At 38.1% G+C, this 13,714-nt stretch overlaps 1 protein-coding gene across 17 annotated transcripts in view; it reads right to left on the reverse strand.

Moving 5' to 3' along the window:
• Positions 1 to 13,714, reverse strand: part of dgkza (diacylglycerol kinase, zeta a) — a 109,805-nt gene that overhangs the window by 33,764 nt on the left and 62,327 nt on the right. For 7 of the 17 annotated variants that reach the window (XM_058781339.1, XM_058781341.1, XM_058781342.1 and 4 more), the window contains exons 2-15: positions 5,548 to 6,430; positions 4,808 to 4,916; positions 4,595 to 4,690; positions 4,107 to 4,184; positions 3,952 to 4,023; positions 3,131 to 3,187; positions 2,567 to 2,662; positions 1,813 to 1,881; positions 1,614 to 1,685; positions 1,404 to 1,520; positions 934 to 1,005; positions 721 to 816; positions 510 to 592; positions 238 to 298 (exon numbers count right to left, since the gene is read on the reverse strand). In XM_058781339.1, the coding sequence (XP_058637322.1) occupies positions 238 to 298; positions 510 to 592; positions 721 to 816; positions 934 to 1,005; positions 1,404 to 1,520; positions 1,614 to 1,685; positions 1,813 to 1,881; positions 2,567 to 2,662; positions 3,131 to 3,187; positions 3,952 to 4,023; positions 4,107 to 4,184; positions 4,595 to 4,690; positions 4,808 to 4,916; positions 5,548 to 6,371 (1,902 nt within the window). In that variant the 5' untranslated portion in view covers positions 6,372 to 6,430. The remainder of the gene's footprint in view (positions 1 to 237; positions 299 to 509; positions 593 to 720; positions 817 to 933; positions 1,006 to 1,403; positions 1,521 to 1,613; positions 1,686 to 1,812; positions 1,882 to 2,566; positions 2,663 to 3,130; positions 3,188 to 3,951; positions 4,024 to 4,106; positions 4,185 to 4,594; positions 4,691 to 4,807; positions 4,917 to 5,547; positions 6,431 to 13,714) is intronic. The other 10 variants (XM_058781348.1, XM_058781351.1, XM_058781349.1 and 7 more) reach the window with 5 other exon arrangements.

A 13,714-nucleotide genomic window follows, 5' to 3' on the forward strand; every position in this document is an offset into this window, starting at 1 on the left:
TATATGTCAGAAAACTCCTCAAACACATGACTCATCTGAATAGTGAATAGTATTACGACTAAAGAGAATCATCTCTCGCGCCGCTCACAGGCTGGGAGATAAGACTGCAGTGGAGGGGGTCATAATTCCTACAGTGTCCATTCGCCGAACAACTACAAAAGGTTTTCACAGACTATTTGTTAGCAGATTATTTTGTCACATATAGACACACACACACACACTCACTCACTCACTCACCGTGCCATCCCCACCACAGGCCAAAATTCTCAAGTTGTGAACTTTGCGATACATCTCCAAGCTAAAATATATAAAAAAGAATGAATATACATAAAAATATCAATTATCTTATTGAAACACATCATAAGAATGGGACAGATAAGCATTGTTGTTCTGAAGCAGGGCTACCCTACGAACCGTGATGGAACTAACTGCTTTTGTTGATGAAAAGCTAAGAAAAGCTGTTAAAGGGGTTCGGATGACAAAAACAGGTTCCACATGCAGGTACTGACCCTTCCTGAGGACCCCCCTGACTGAGATCAAAAACCTGCCGAGGGTTCAGATACCACAGAAAGGACTGGATGATTTTAGATCCCTGAGAGAAAATAGGAGAGAACAGTTGATACAGGTGATTATTATTTTTATGTTTTATTTAATTATTATTAATAGAATGAATACTAAATAATTACTTCTTATTTTTGCTATAGCTTGTAATAATAATACCTGGTTTCCTCCACTCTTTGGGTTTACAAACACCAGCAGTGGCTTCATGAGTTGAGAGGGAATTGGTCTCACAATGAAAGGCTTCCATCGAACCTCCTGGTAAAGAAGAAAAAGAGAGAGACTGGGGTGAAGATGTAAAATCCCCCCAAAAAGTTGCTTGTTTAATTGAATCATCCTCTGGCAAACTAAACAATTACTTGGTTGTACTCATACCTCTGCTCCTTTCTTGCTGGATTTGCGTTTGAAAGACGTTCGTTTCTTCTTTTTGCTTGACTTTAGTGAGGACTACGATTAAAAAGTAGCACAATAACATTACAAAAGCAATCCACAGAGAAATCACATTCATTAAAAACACAATGGAAAACTACAGTACCTGTGGATGAAAAGATTTACATTTCAGCATAAAAATGCTCTTTGGTTCTATACAGTTTCTGAGTGTTTAAAATTCATGGAAAACACAGAACACAACCGCGGTTTTTTTTCTTTAAACTTTTTACTTATTGCTGAACAAAGAATGCTGTCTCGTACATTTTGAAGTTTTTAAACAATAGCCATAGAGATGCTGATAGCACTGCTTAATAATATACACAGCCACCAAATTCAGTTCATTATATAATTCAATTTATGGATGTTTCCCATACAACTGCCCAACAACGCTAATAGAGAAGTAATGTGTTTAATACCTGAGGTCGGCGAACCCGTATGATCCAGGTAGGAGGTACTATAACAGCAGCATGTGCTCCTAATGAACATGGTTCTTCTATCTGCTGCAGCATAAAGCATGTCACCTTATTATGATACTGCAGACAGACAGAGAAAGAGAGGAACGTTACACACATTTACATACTCTACAATATGAAAACACACTATTGCATATAGCCTGAGAGACTTACTGCTTGTTTGCACCAGGAGCAGCTAATGGCTACAATCTCTTTACTGTGAAAGGCAAATTTCTGCTGAAACCCCTGTAGGTGGAGATCAGATTCTGTTATAAACTTTAGACTTCATTCATTAGCCTTTTGATATGTACATATAACACATGTAATGTCTCAAACACATCATGTCTGAACACTCGTGATCCATTATACCCACCTTTCCACACTGTTTGCATTTGCCCTCTTGTCTTCTCCGATGGACCCAGTGGTGTCGCACTATTGCTGGCTGCCATAAAAAAACACACAAGACCTCATATAGCTGTGCCATCCACAGATTATGACAATCTGTGCTAAAAATGGCACATCAAAAGAGTAATGCTGAGGGGAATAGAGATAAAATCTGAAGGAGCAGACAGCAGAACAGAAATCATGAGAACAGAAGACCTCTGGAGATGTGTTCAAAATGTCTGTAAATGAGTTGAATGCCATGATGAAATGCCTATATGAGTGTTGGAAAATTAATACTTAAATACTTTGGGTACAAACTCCCTTAAACATACCCATATGAAAGATAATTCTGATTTTTTAAGCTATAAAAATGAAGTTTTGCAGTTTTAAGTTGTCTTTTAGGGTTAAGTGTTATAGCTTGGGTTTACACAGATGTGATGTGATTACAGAAAATAGAGTGCGCTGTAATTCCCCTTATAATAACTATAATGCACTGTTCAATTTCTGACGCACTTCCCACACTTGCGTTACTTCAGACAGTACAAACAATGTTCATTTACATATACTAAATTTATTTGTGGATCATTATCTATTTGTTGTAAATACAAAACAATTATAATTCTAACTAACTAGTTAGTTCGTAGTAATTGTAATTAGATCTATTTAAAAACAACAGAAATGCACAAGCCCTCATTTAGCCAAGTAAAGGAGTCATCCCAGCTGTGTGAAAGTGTGTGTGATACCTGTGTGATAGAGGTGTGCGCACTACATTTAGCTGCAGCACCTCTCATTTGCTCCAAAGCACGGCGACCTCTGAAAGCTCTGCGTCGCCAGGTATGCTAACCCACCAAGGCAAGATGGGAAACAGGAAGAGACAGGGCACACAGAGGGAGAAGAAGTGCAATGGAAGGACAGGGATGAGGAGACGAGGGATGGATTACAGCAGTGAGAGCGACATAGGGGACGTGTAAAAAGGAAAACAGAGGGCAAAAAGGGTAAAAGAAAGATTTAAACAGCAAACAGCACCTGCCCCTAAAGTGTGTGTGTAAAACAGTCTGGGGTCATTCAGACAGCTGCTTATAAATCTTAAACTTACAAATAACAATGAAGAAAATGAAGAACTTATTATCTTAAAATGTTATTTATAAATAATAAAAATACAATGATGAGAAAACTGTCTCTTAGCAGACTGCTGTTGGCTGTTTATATCGAGCTATGTAGGTTTTAACAGCAATAAGTTTGACAGAATTGGAAAACAGGCAGAATGGGAGAGATATTTAGAAAATAAAGGAAAAGAAGAAACTCACTTCCCGGATGTTCCGTGAACCAGACTCCCTGAAAGATGGTTTACATCTGAAGTTTATCTGAAAGAAAATGAAAAAGTATTATTTCTACAATACTACTCAGTATTTGCCCTAATTTAAACCCTAAGAATGAAACATACAGTAGCTCATCAAAACCACAAACTGATGGATTGTTTTCCAGAAAACATGCTCAGATTTGGAGATTCCCAACTGAGCTCAATACTTCTAAAGAGGGAAAAATAAATTTTTGAATTTTAAAAGCGGATATGAGAACAGAACAAAAACCAGAAGCACCACTTGCCTTTATGTCTTCTCTGAGTTTGTTAAACTGATTAGTGTGAAGTATGATTAAAATCATCCCTGATCAAACATCATTTCACCACAATCAGCCCCACATACCAGGCATAAACTGTTGAAGCCACCAGCCAAATCAAAACTGAGCACACAGAATCTGTGCCTCGTGGATAAAATAAAACTCCACCAACCCGACAATGACTTGCCCAATCACACTGACAGTGATTAAGGTACTAATAAGAAAAAGAATATGTCTGGCGAGAAAACCTTTCTGAATTGCTGAGTTAAACCAGATTTTGTCAAACCAATTAAGTTATCAAAAAACAAACAAAAAAAAAAAAAAAAAATTGGATGATCCCTTCACAGGCTGGATGGACAGAGCTAAAGTGGCTCCAGATGTTAACAGGATTCTGTTATTTGGCTGTTCTAGGTTTATCAGGCCAGACAGTCACCAGTCTTTACAAAGATCAGATGTGTGAGTGATCCATTAGCCCCAGCCGAGTTTGAGAAAAAGCTAGAGGGTTTCTCACTCTGAATGATGGCTCTTTGAGAGGCACCTCATCAAGCCCCTCCCCTTGGGGCGGAGCTTTCCAGTCCAATAACTGAAGGGAGGAACACGTATGGTCTGTGATGCAGTGTCAGATCATGACTCTACTTTTGTGTTTCCACTGGTAACGGCACTCACCTTTTCCAGCTGTTCAATGCAGATGGAGTGAACTACGATCTTGCAAGCAGCACACTTTTTCCGAGCAACAGACTTTTGCTGTGAAAACCAGGAAAAAGAGACACTAGATTTACTCTGACAGAGGTTATCTTCACTTGATACAAAATTAACAATAATTAACTTAATCATGACTTAATGCACATAATTCGAAGCTGAAATTATTATGCAAAGCATTCTGCAAGTCAGCCACCAGGGGGCAGCATCACACAGAGAGAAAATGTGAAAGAAAAAGAGATATGTGCAATTGAGAGATTCTCTTTTCCCCCCTTTACCTTCCATCTATTTCTATATTCTTGATCACCATTTTGCTGTATATTATACCATCCTTTATTCTCTCGAATCTAAAATTTGTCGCATCTCACTTTCTCCCTGCTATTTACTCTCCTCTGTTTACTCACTCTTTCTTTAAGAGGGACATATACTGACATTCCTATAAAACACACACTCACTAGGGATTTGGCGTAACAGTGCTGTTCTCCGACGTAACAGAAGTCCCCAGAGACATTAGTCTCGAACCAGATGTGCTCTCCGTACAGAGCTGATTCCTGCTCAAATACAAAGCATCAAATTAAATGTGAAACCAGAGAAAGAAACTGTAGCACTATCAAGAGTACAATGAAGAGAGATCTGAAGTCTAGATTATTTGGGTTTGTGTTACTCACACTCCAGTCCACTGTGCTGCGAATTTCTCTGTCCGTTTCCCCCTTGGCCAACACTGCAGCACTGGGCTGGCATGAGAGGTGCTGGAGACCGGACTTGGCAATGGCCTTCCTACAAACAAACACAAAACAGACAGGTCCCATAAAACATCAAGCAAAAATGATAAACAGAAACTCAATGTATGGTCCGGATCTACACATACACAAAGAACAACAGTAAAAGTGTCAAACATTCAGAGTACTGTTGTTTAACAGTGTGCGTCACATGTAAACCATAAAAAAGGAGAAGAGAGATATTTCAATTTGAAAAATGAGAGTAGAGAGTAAAAATAAATGAGAAACAGAAACATTGAAACTTTGTGCTCAGCTGCACTCCAAACTGACACTCATAAAATAAACCCACTGCTCTCAAACTCCACCAATCACATTTCTTGCATATACAATTAAAGGAATAGTTCACTATTGTTTCAAATTATCTGAAAGAATAGAAGAGACGAAGTTCCTTACTAATCACATATATTGGAATTACTGTTGGAGTGCTAAGGCTAGCATTAAGGTCATTCACTTTAGGGTTGAAATGATGTAGTGCTGATAAAAAATAAAAAAAAATTCCCCAAAAGCGACAAGAGAGACATGCGCTCTCACATACCCACAGCAACAAAAAGTGATAGCAAAGTTCAAGTAGCTTCTGGTACAAACACACACATACTAAGACATACAGCTGTAGTTAGGGCTCTACATACGAGAGGAACGCACTCCATGTGTCAATCTGTGGGTTGTAGTAAGTTTCCTGCAGTGTGTGTGAAAAACCGAGATCTGGCCAGCAAGGGGAGCTCGTCCTGTACAGTGCACCTGATCCTCGAGCTGCAAGAGAATTTTGCCTCCCTGCCCACAATCCACCTACATTGGACAGACCCTGTGCCTGACTGGTCCTACGGTAACGGCCGTATAGCCCATAAGAGGCTGGGCTCCGGTAAACGGCCTCGGCAGGAAGTAGGTGTGAGGAGTTTCGCCGCAGGCAACGTGGGGCACGGATGAAGGGGCGAGGCTGAATACTTTCTCCCGACAACAAACCCTGAGCTAACCATGTCATACACCTATCAGAGTCTGACTCTAAGTCCATCCCTGCTTGATTGAGCTCCTCCTGGCTACAGTCACTATCAGAGAGAGAGGAGTACTCTTCTGCACTCTTATGCTCAGTTTCGTGATCTTCACTCATTTGCACCACGCTAGCCAAGAGCAGTGATGGGCCCAGGAGCTGAGCGTGAATGCTATGGTGTTTGGCAGCCTGTCTCCGTCGGATAGCGAACCGTGGGGTCAGGCAGGCCGTCGCACCGCTCGACCTCCTTCTGCTGAAGTGTCCTCTTCTGCGTTGTTTGACTCCCGTCGGCACGTTGCTGATTTGGAGCTGAGCGCTAGACCTGCGTCTCTGAGCCAAGACAGCTGACGGCAGGCCCACGCTGGAGCGGCGGCGTGCTTTACTTGCAGGAAGTGAAACGCTGGAGCACCTGTGTCCGCTTGGCTCACAGGCTTTCCGTCTGAAACGCAGGCCAAACAATGCATCCATTGGACTCGGTGATAAGAGAAGACGCTATACGCCACCACTGATGTCTTCCCCAGAGGACGCTGTGGGTGCAAGAGCGAGTCGGTCAGCACACACAGTACAGACAACACACACATGAACAAATCTGGTCCGACTGTCTCCATGAATGCAGTGCTGTTCCTTTGACCTTTTTGAAATAACAATAATGAGACCACCACTAATCACTCCAATCAGTTTCTATTCAGTGCTATTCAATGCCAATCAACTCTATTCTTCTCACCTGTGTGACTTATTTAGCAGCTCAGATGAAGCTGAAGAAAACCATCTGCCCTAGGCATCTAAATCCTCTGCATCCGAGTATCTGTCTGAATCGTAACCAAGCAAATGAAACCTTTAATCAGCAATGCTACGTAACTGGACGACATACGATAACAATTGATTCAGGAGTATAATGTGGTCATGATATACCTGACTGCGCTCAGGTAACGTTACCTGGAGAAAGTGTATCTGACAGCGATATTTATAGAAGTCATCTCCGCCCTCACTCTTCACTCTTTCTGATCCCACAGAGAGACTTCTCAATAGTGACCCTAAAGGAATAGTTTTAAAAAAATGTACTAGGGCCCAAAACAACATTGGACCCAATGACAACATCTGACATGTTTACACTTTATACGGCGTGAGAAAACCTACACTCATCTGAGCGGCCAGATTGAAATGGGTTTCCAGATAAGCGAACTGCATATGAATATAGCTTGAAACCGATGTGTAAAAATCATATTTCATGAGATTTTTTGTCGTTAGCACTTGCCAAAATATGATCCGCTTCCTATCAGATATGCACAAAAATAGGATTTGGACTGACATTCTGAACAAGGCCTTAAAACACATTATCATAATCATAATGATATCCAGCTAAATATGTCAGAATAAACATGCTCTGGAAAACTTATTGAATAAAATTAGATTAATGCTCATAATAAGTTTAGCACATTCATATGAAAAGACCACCTACATTACTATCAGATAAAAAAAACTGTCTAGTATACAGTTTCTCTATATTTAACAAGAGATAATAAAAACAGTGGAATCTAATGAAAAACTCTTTTTTTAATTAAATACACTGACAAATGAAATACTACAGACTATAAACAACGTGGGAACTATGTGGATATATTTCTGCAGCCTTTAAAAAAGGTTGTGCATAACTCAAGCACCACCGTTTGATCTCGTTTGAAAAAGAACTTAAAGTTTCATAAGTCATGTGAGCTCACAGGCCTGTTATCAGATTCCCACACTGTTAAAGGTCAACAGTGAGTAACTGTTCGTCAAAAATACACCACATGACTGAAATATTATTCTGCAATGCAAACAAACGATAAAGAAAAAAAGTCATACTGCAAATATGCATTTTCCATAAACAGTCTGTGAATATAACAATGACACTGTCAGTTAATTTAAGCAAGATTTTAAAGTGACAGCCAAGTGCTTTCCTGGTGGACGACACTAGTGCTTGTCTCTCATAATGTAATTAACAAAGGCTACAAAAGTATATTGTAAAATACTAATGTACTGTATATTATATTATACTGTAATACGGCCTTCACAGGTCTATTCAGCAATTTAAAAATGGTGATTTGTCGGCGCCAATAGCCTCGTGCTTAGTGCGCCGACATACAGAGCAACTACGTTCACTGCAACCCGAGTTCGATTCCCGTCTCGAGGTCCTTTGCCGATCCTGCCCCCCTCTCTCTCCACCCAATGCTTTCCTGACAGCTCTCTACTGTCCTGTCCCAATAAAGGCAGAAAACGCCCATAAATATAACTTTAAAAATAAATTGGTGATTTAAGTACACTGTTACCAAGTTCTAAAAATGCTCTTTATTTCCTTAAGAAATTTGCTGAATAATCAGATGTGAAGATGACAGTGGCAGTACAATGTGCGTCTGTCTTTAGTGTCACTCTTTGGTTCTCACTGCTAAGGTCAGTAGAGGTGACACTTTTAAAATGTAGCACTGTGTGAACTAAGCTCTGAGAGGAAACTGAGGTCAGTATGCAAGAACTTATAAAAGATCAAGAAATGTACTACTTGGCTTTGAGTGGTTGTGTGGTCTTTACTGTAAGTAAGTATGACCTGAATGAATCGCAGACTCCACTATCGATAGATTTATACACAGATTTCGAACTGTACCCTATTGCAATAGTCCACTTTTACTGTTCATGTTTAAATCCAATCCAGTAACATACAAACATTTACCAGAGTATAGACTTTGCAAAGAGCTCCAACAGTAAAATGACCAAACAAATAGTACAGATCTCAGTTACAGTGACCTTAAGTCTTTATGAGCATATCCTCATTATTTCCATCTCCTCAGTGTTTTCTATTTATATGTTACAATATTCCATTTCATTTTATATGCATATGCACCCACTTTTACTTCTAATAAGAAAACACCGCCAGGTTTCATAATATGTGACCCTGGACCACAAATGTATTGTTTGTTAGGATTGGACAATATTTGGCCGAGATACAACTATTTGAAAATCTGGAATCTGAGGGTGCAAAAAAATCTAAATATTGAGAAAATTGCATGTCCAAATGAATTCTTTGCAATGCATACTACTAATCAAAAAATGACGTTTTGATATATTTACAGCAGTAAATTTACAAAATATCCTCATGGAATATGATCTTTACTTAATATACTAATGATTTTTGGCATAAAAGAAAAATCTATAATTTTAACCCATACAGTGTATTTTGTATTATTTGTGTATTATTGCTACAAATATACCCCAGCGACTTAAGACTGGTTTTGTGGTCCAGGGTCACATATATTATGATAGTTTATGTTTACGCAAACGGTTAGTCTGTTCCAAATAATCCAAAATGTGTTGCTGGCCTTATATAATGAACTGATACTTCATCTACCTTCATACTCCCGTACTATATGCACTGCACTCCAACAGAGAAACAGAGAAGTGGAGGCACAGAGTGTAAAATGCGTGGAGGGTCTGTTCAGAAAGGCCTACCTACAACAGAGAGCGTTAACTTGCTTCAAGGGAAAAGACAACTCAACACACACTCAACTGTTATAGCGCTCAAAGGTCTGTGGGCTGAAGTCAGCAGAGAAAGAGAGGGCGCGAGAGACTGGTAATTAGGTTTTGGTGACTCATGTAAGGTAAGATTGTTAGACCGACTTGTAACTGGAAACTTGACTCATTAAACTAAAAAGCATGAGATGAATTCAAATAACACAAACTAAGCGCAGAAAGAACACAAAGGTACTTATATTTTTAGCTCTGAGTCAAAAAAACTCAGACAGGGTTGGCTACCTGGTGATACTCCAGGAGATACAAGAATTCTGCAGTTGTTTTCTTACATTGTTCAGGACACATATATATTATGGCTACAAGATTTGGCCAAAAACTTGAATTGTGATTATTTTGTCATACTACCTACTGCAAATGATTTGAACCACAAATGTAAACATTTAATCTAAATAGGAAATCATCATCTCATATTGCTGCTGCAAAAACATCCAGGCAAAAGAACAGAGAGACCACACATTGATGCCAATAGAAAGAGATGCTTTAAGAGCGTGGATGTACTCTTTACAAGAACCTTCTCAGACCTTTTCAGTGTCCAAACTGAGCAGAGTGGAAAAAATGTCTTTGCGTTTGCCATTTTGTTCTTTGCCACAACTACACTCACACTGTTGTTTCAGGAAGCCAATCAATTTAAACATAATACTATAAAATACAGTTTTTTTTTTCATTATTATTAATTCTTTTTACTCAAGTCATAAAAATGATAGTAATACTATTGTAATTACTGCACTGTTACTTGTTATTTGTAATGTCAGAAACGTGTTGTCCTCAGCACTGCTGAGGTTGCCGAACACTGTTGAGTTCCACACAGACTGAGGTAATTCACACATGCTCTCTCTCGCCTTCAGTACTAGCTCTAAAATGATGCATTACCACCTCGGGTGTGCCACATTTTTTAATAATTCAACAGCCAGTCAATTACTTGTCAAATACTTCTTAAATATTTACGTCTTTAAGCATTAAACCTTTAAGCTTTTATTTTAGTGGAAAACCACATTGGGACAACGCATAATAAAACACGCAGCTCACAATGTATGTCTGAATCCAGCTTTAGTGTAGCAGGATTTACTGGAAACTGAGCAGCTAAAAACACCTTTTACATGTGTGCAGCACATGATACAAACACAGAGCAGCACATCATTCTGAAATAAACAGCTCATCAAAATAATTAAAATATAGTTAAATTGCAGTCTTTTGCAATTTGATAATTGCACTTAACCAAATAGTGACTTAAATGAAAAAAAAACAGTGCGGTACAGTGAACATCAAAACATTGACATTGCATTCTGAAGCTGTCTGAATGTCAGATTCTGCTATATTCTTGACCCTGTTCACCAAAAATAACACATCTGGTGACAGGTGAAAAATGCAAACGATACTGCAAAAAAACACATTTTCAGGCAAAAATGTTTTGTTTCCCAAAATATCAGTTAAAACTTGTTCACCTCTAGTCACTTTTCGCAGATTTTAAAACCTCAAAAAACTGTCCTTTTTTTTTTCAATATAAAAAAAGGAATGCATTTCACCATTATCCCCCCATCATATGCAAACATAAATCCCTGTCAGTCTCTTAAGATGTCTAATAGAGCTTCATGATGCTTTAATTTATAGATATGACCCACGTGTCCGTATTCATTCTGCTCATTTGACGACAATATTCAGCCTGCAAGACTGTCTGCACATTTCAGTCCTCTTGACTGCATAGACAATTCAATTAACTCAATAGTCTGATATATTCAGTCTGCAATATTGTCTACAGCACTAACTTTTCACAGTTGTCTAGAAGATTCCATGTGGTTCTTAACACGTCAAACCATACTGACCATTACTTGACTGGCGCTGTTACGGTACTCCTCTACCAGAGTGTGTGTGTGGGGGGATTCACTAATTAAAATCTATTTATTAACAAAATATATTATTAATATATATTTAATTAAATCAAGTAAAGTGCACAATGTAAGGGTTTTGTTAAAAGTTAGGTGTTTTTTTTATCATCATAATTTGCTGTTGTTCCTGATAAGATCCCCAGAAAGGTACCGTATCATATTATACTGCGGTTTTTGGTTTATGATTAAATGATATAATAATGGTGATATTGACATTTAGAATGCAATGTGTCTTATTTCACGTTTTTTTATGAATAATTTGCACCAAAATGAAATGCTGAAATCAGCTCAAATACACTGCATTCCACTGTTTGATGCTTTACACCTCTCAAGTTAAGAATATCATTGAATATCCCTTTAATTACATGGTATTCAATAAAGTGATCAATTATTAACTTGCCTAATGCACAGCATTGCAGTGAATTCAAATGTATTTCAGATTCCACATCAAATTGTAGACATCAAATTATAGTAGTAATAAGATATATTAAATACAGCTAAGTAAGTAATTACATCACTGTGGTATAATTTCTACAGGTTCTTAATGATGTATTGCATTTATCATTGTTCCTGAATGATGGCTAAATTCAACATGGCATGAATTCTCTTCCATAATTCTCTCTATTGAGCACTGAAAAAAACAAAACAAATCTATATCTACAGTATCCTGTTCTGTATAATAAAAGTAGTAATACAAATTAAAAAAAAAAAAGTAAATAAATAAATATGTTGTTAAAAACATGAAAATAGATACCTTACAGTAATAAACCTCAAAAACAGGTTTTTGAAGATGTCATTTGACCAGGCCTAGAGCACAATCTGCTCAATTCTGTAGACACAGGTTCTGCGTGGGCCTGCATATGACAACATGGATGGGCTCCTATAATCTATAAAATCATGAGATTAATTCAGATATCACATACTGAGAGAAGAGCACACAATAGAATATAGCTCATAGTCAAGCAAACACACACACACACACAAATTAAGTCACTAGGTTGTCTATAGCAATTTCACATCCATACACTATGGCACTGCTGAAACAATTGTGACAAACTGGATAACTCTATTGTACTCTGCACAGAGAACATCATAAACGAAACACTATACATTTCTGCACATCTCAAATTAATCTCTACACAGGCTGTCACTTCATCGTTTCAAGCATTTTAGGCTGTTTGTTCTCCAAACAGAACACACACAACTGCACCAGATGACACTCATGTCTTAAGGGGCTGGAATTTGAGTGCGTGCGTGTGTGTGTGTGTGTGTGTGTGTGTGTGTGTGTGTGTGTAATCCAGCAGAGCTAATGCTTATACCGTGACCAGATTAAAGCCCTAACTGAGAGCAAGAAAGCGGCAGAAAAGATGGCGAGTGGGTGGGTTAGTATTGCATGATAAACTGTTGTGGTCTGGAGTTAAAGGTTAAGGTTGGTGAAGAGGCTACTTTAAATAGACTTCACATTTAACACTTCCACAGAAAAACTGTACACACATGCAGAATTGACAAAACAAACATTCAATTCCACTGTCTACCCTCTATATGGTACAGCAAAATGTTAAACAGGTTAGTCTTAATGTCTACTATATCACTATATAGGACGTTTTAAATGAAAAGTACAAAATTAAAATTACTAAATTTAGGCTGATATTGATTAGTTGATTTTTTGTTGTTGTTGTTGCTAATAACTAATAAATAGCTGACATTAAATTTGATGACAGCATTAACAGCATTAAATGATTTGTGTTTTATGTGAGCATTGGCTGATGGCAAACCTAACTTAAAAGTAAAAATAGGGGAAATGAGCTTGAATTCATATTGATGAAAAAATTCATGAACTAAATGAGTTCACACAATTGAAAAAATTAACGAACAACAGTAAATGCGACAAAGCATGCAAGAAGACGTTAAATGTTAGGGCATGTTGGTAATGGCAGCACATCAAAGACTTTTTACTTTTTTACCATGCTCTCGTGTCATGCACAACTTTGCATGTGAACGCTTAAATTTTCACAACTTAACAGGATATAGATGATCCTTCCTTCATTATGCTCTGAGATATTAGAAAAGCTGTCAGCCGAATCTCAAGTGTTAACATTGAGGTGAAAGATGACCTAACTCAAACGCTTGTGTGTATGAATACAATACAATCAAAATAATTTAAAAGAGTAAACAGCTAAGAGCATCAGACAAATGAATAACAAACAACACACGCGTTGATCAGTTCTATGGAGTGCTGATGTTGTAACGACGATGATTTGCATATGCAGGCTTTAACAGGGCAGTATTGTTCATCTGCAATAAAGAGCCTTGTGAGAGATGCAAAGACCTCTTGTTTGCATGAGTTTGTTTGCTGTGAATGACACACTG

Source organism: Onychostoma macrolepis, chromosome 07, assembly GCF_012432095.1.
Source record: "Onychostoma macrolepis isolate SWU-2019 chromosome 07, ASM1243209v1, whole genome shotgun sequence".
Classification (NCBI taxonomy): Eukaryota; Metazoa; Chordata; class Actinopteri; order Cypriniformes; family Cyprinidae; genus Onychostoma; species Onychostoma macrolepis.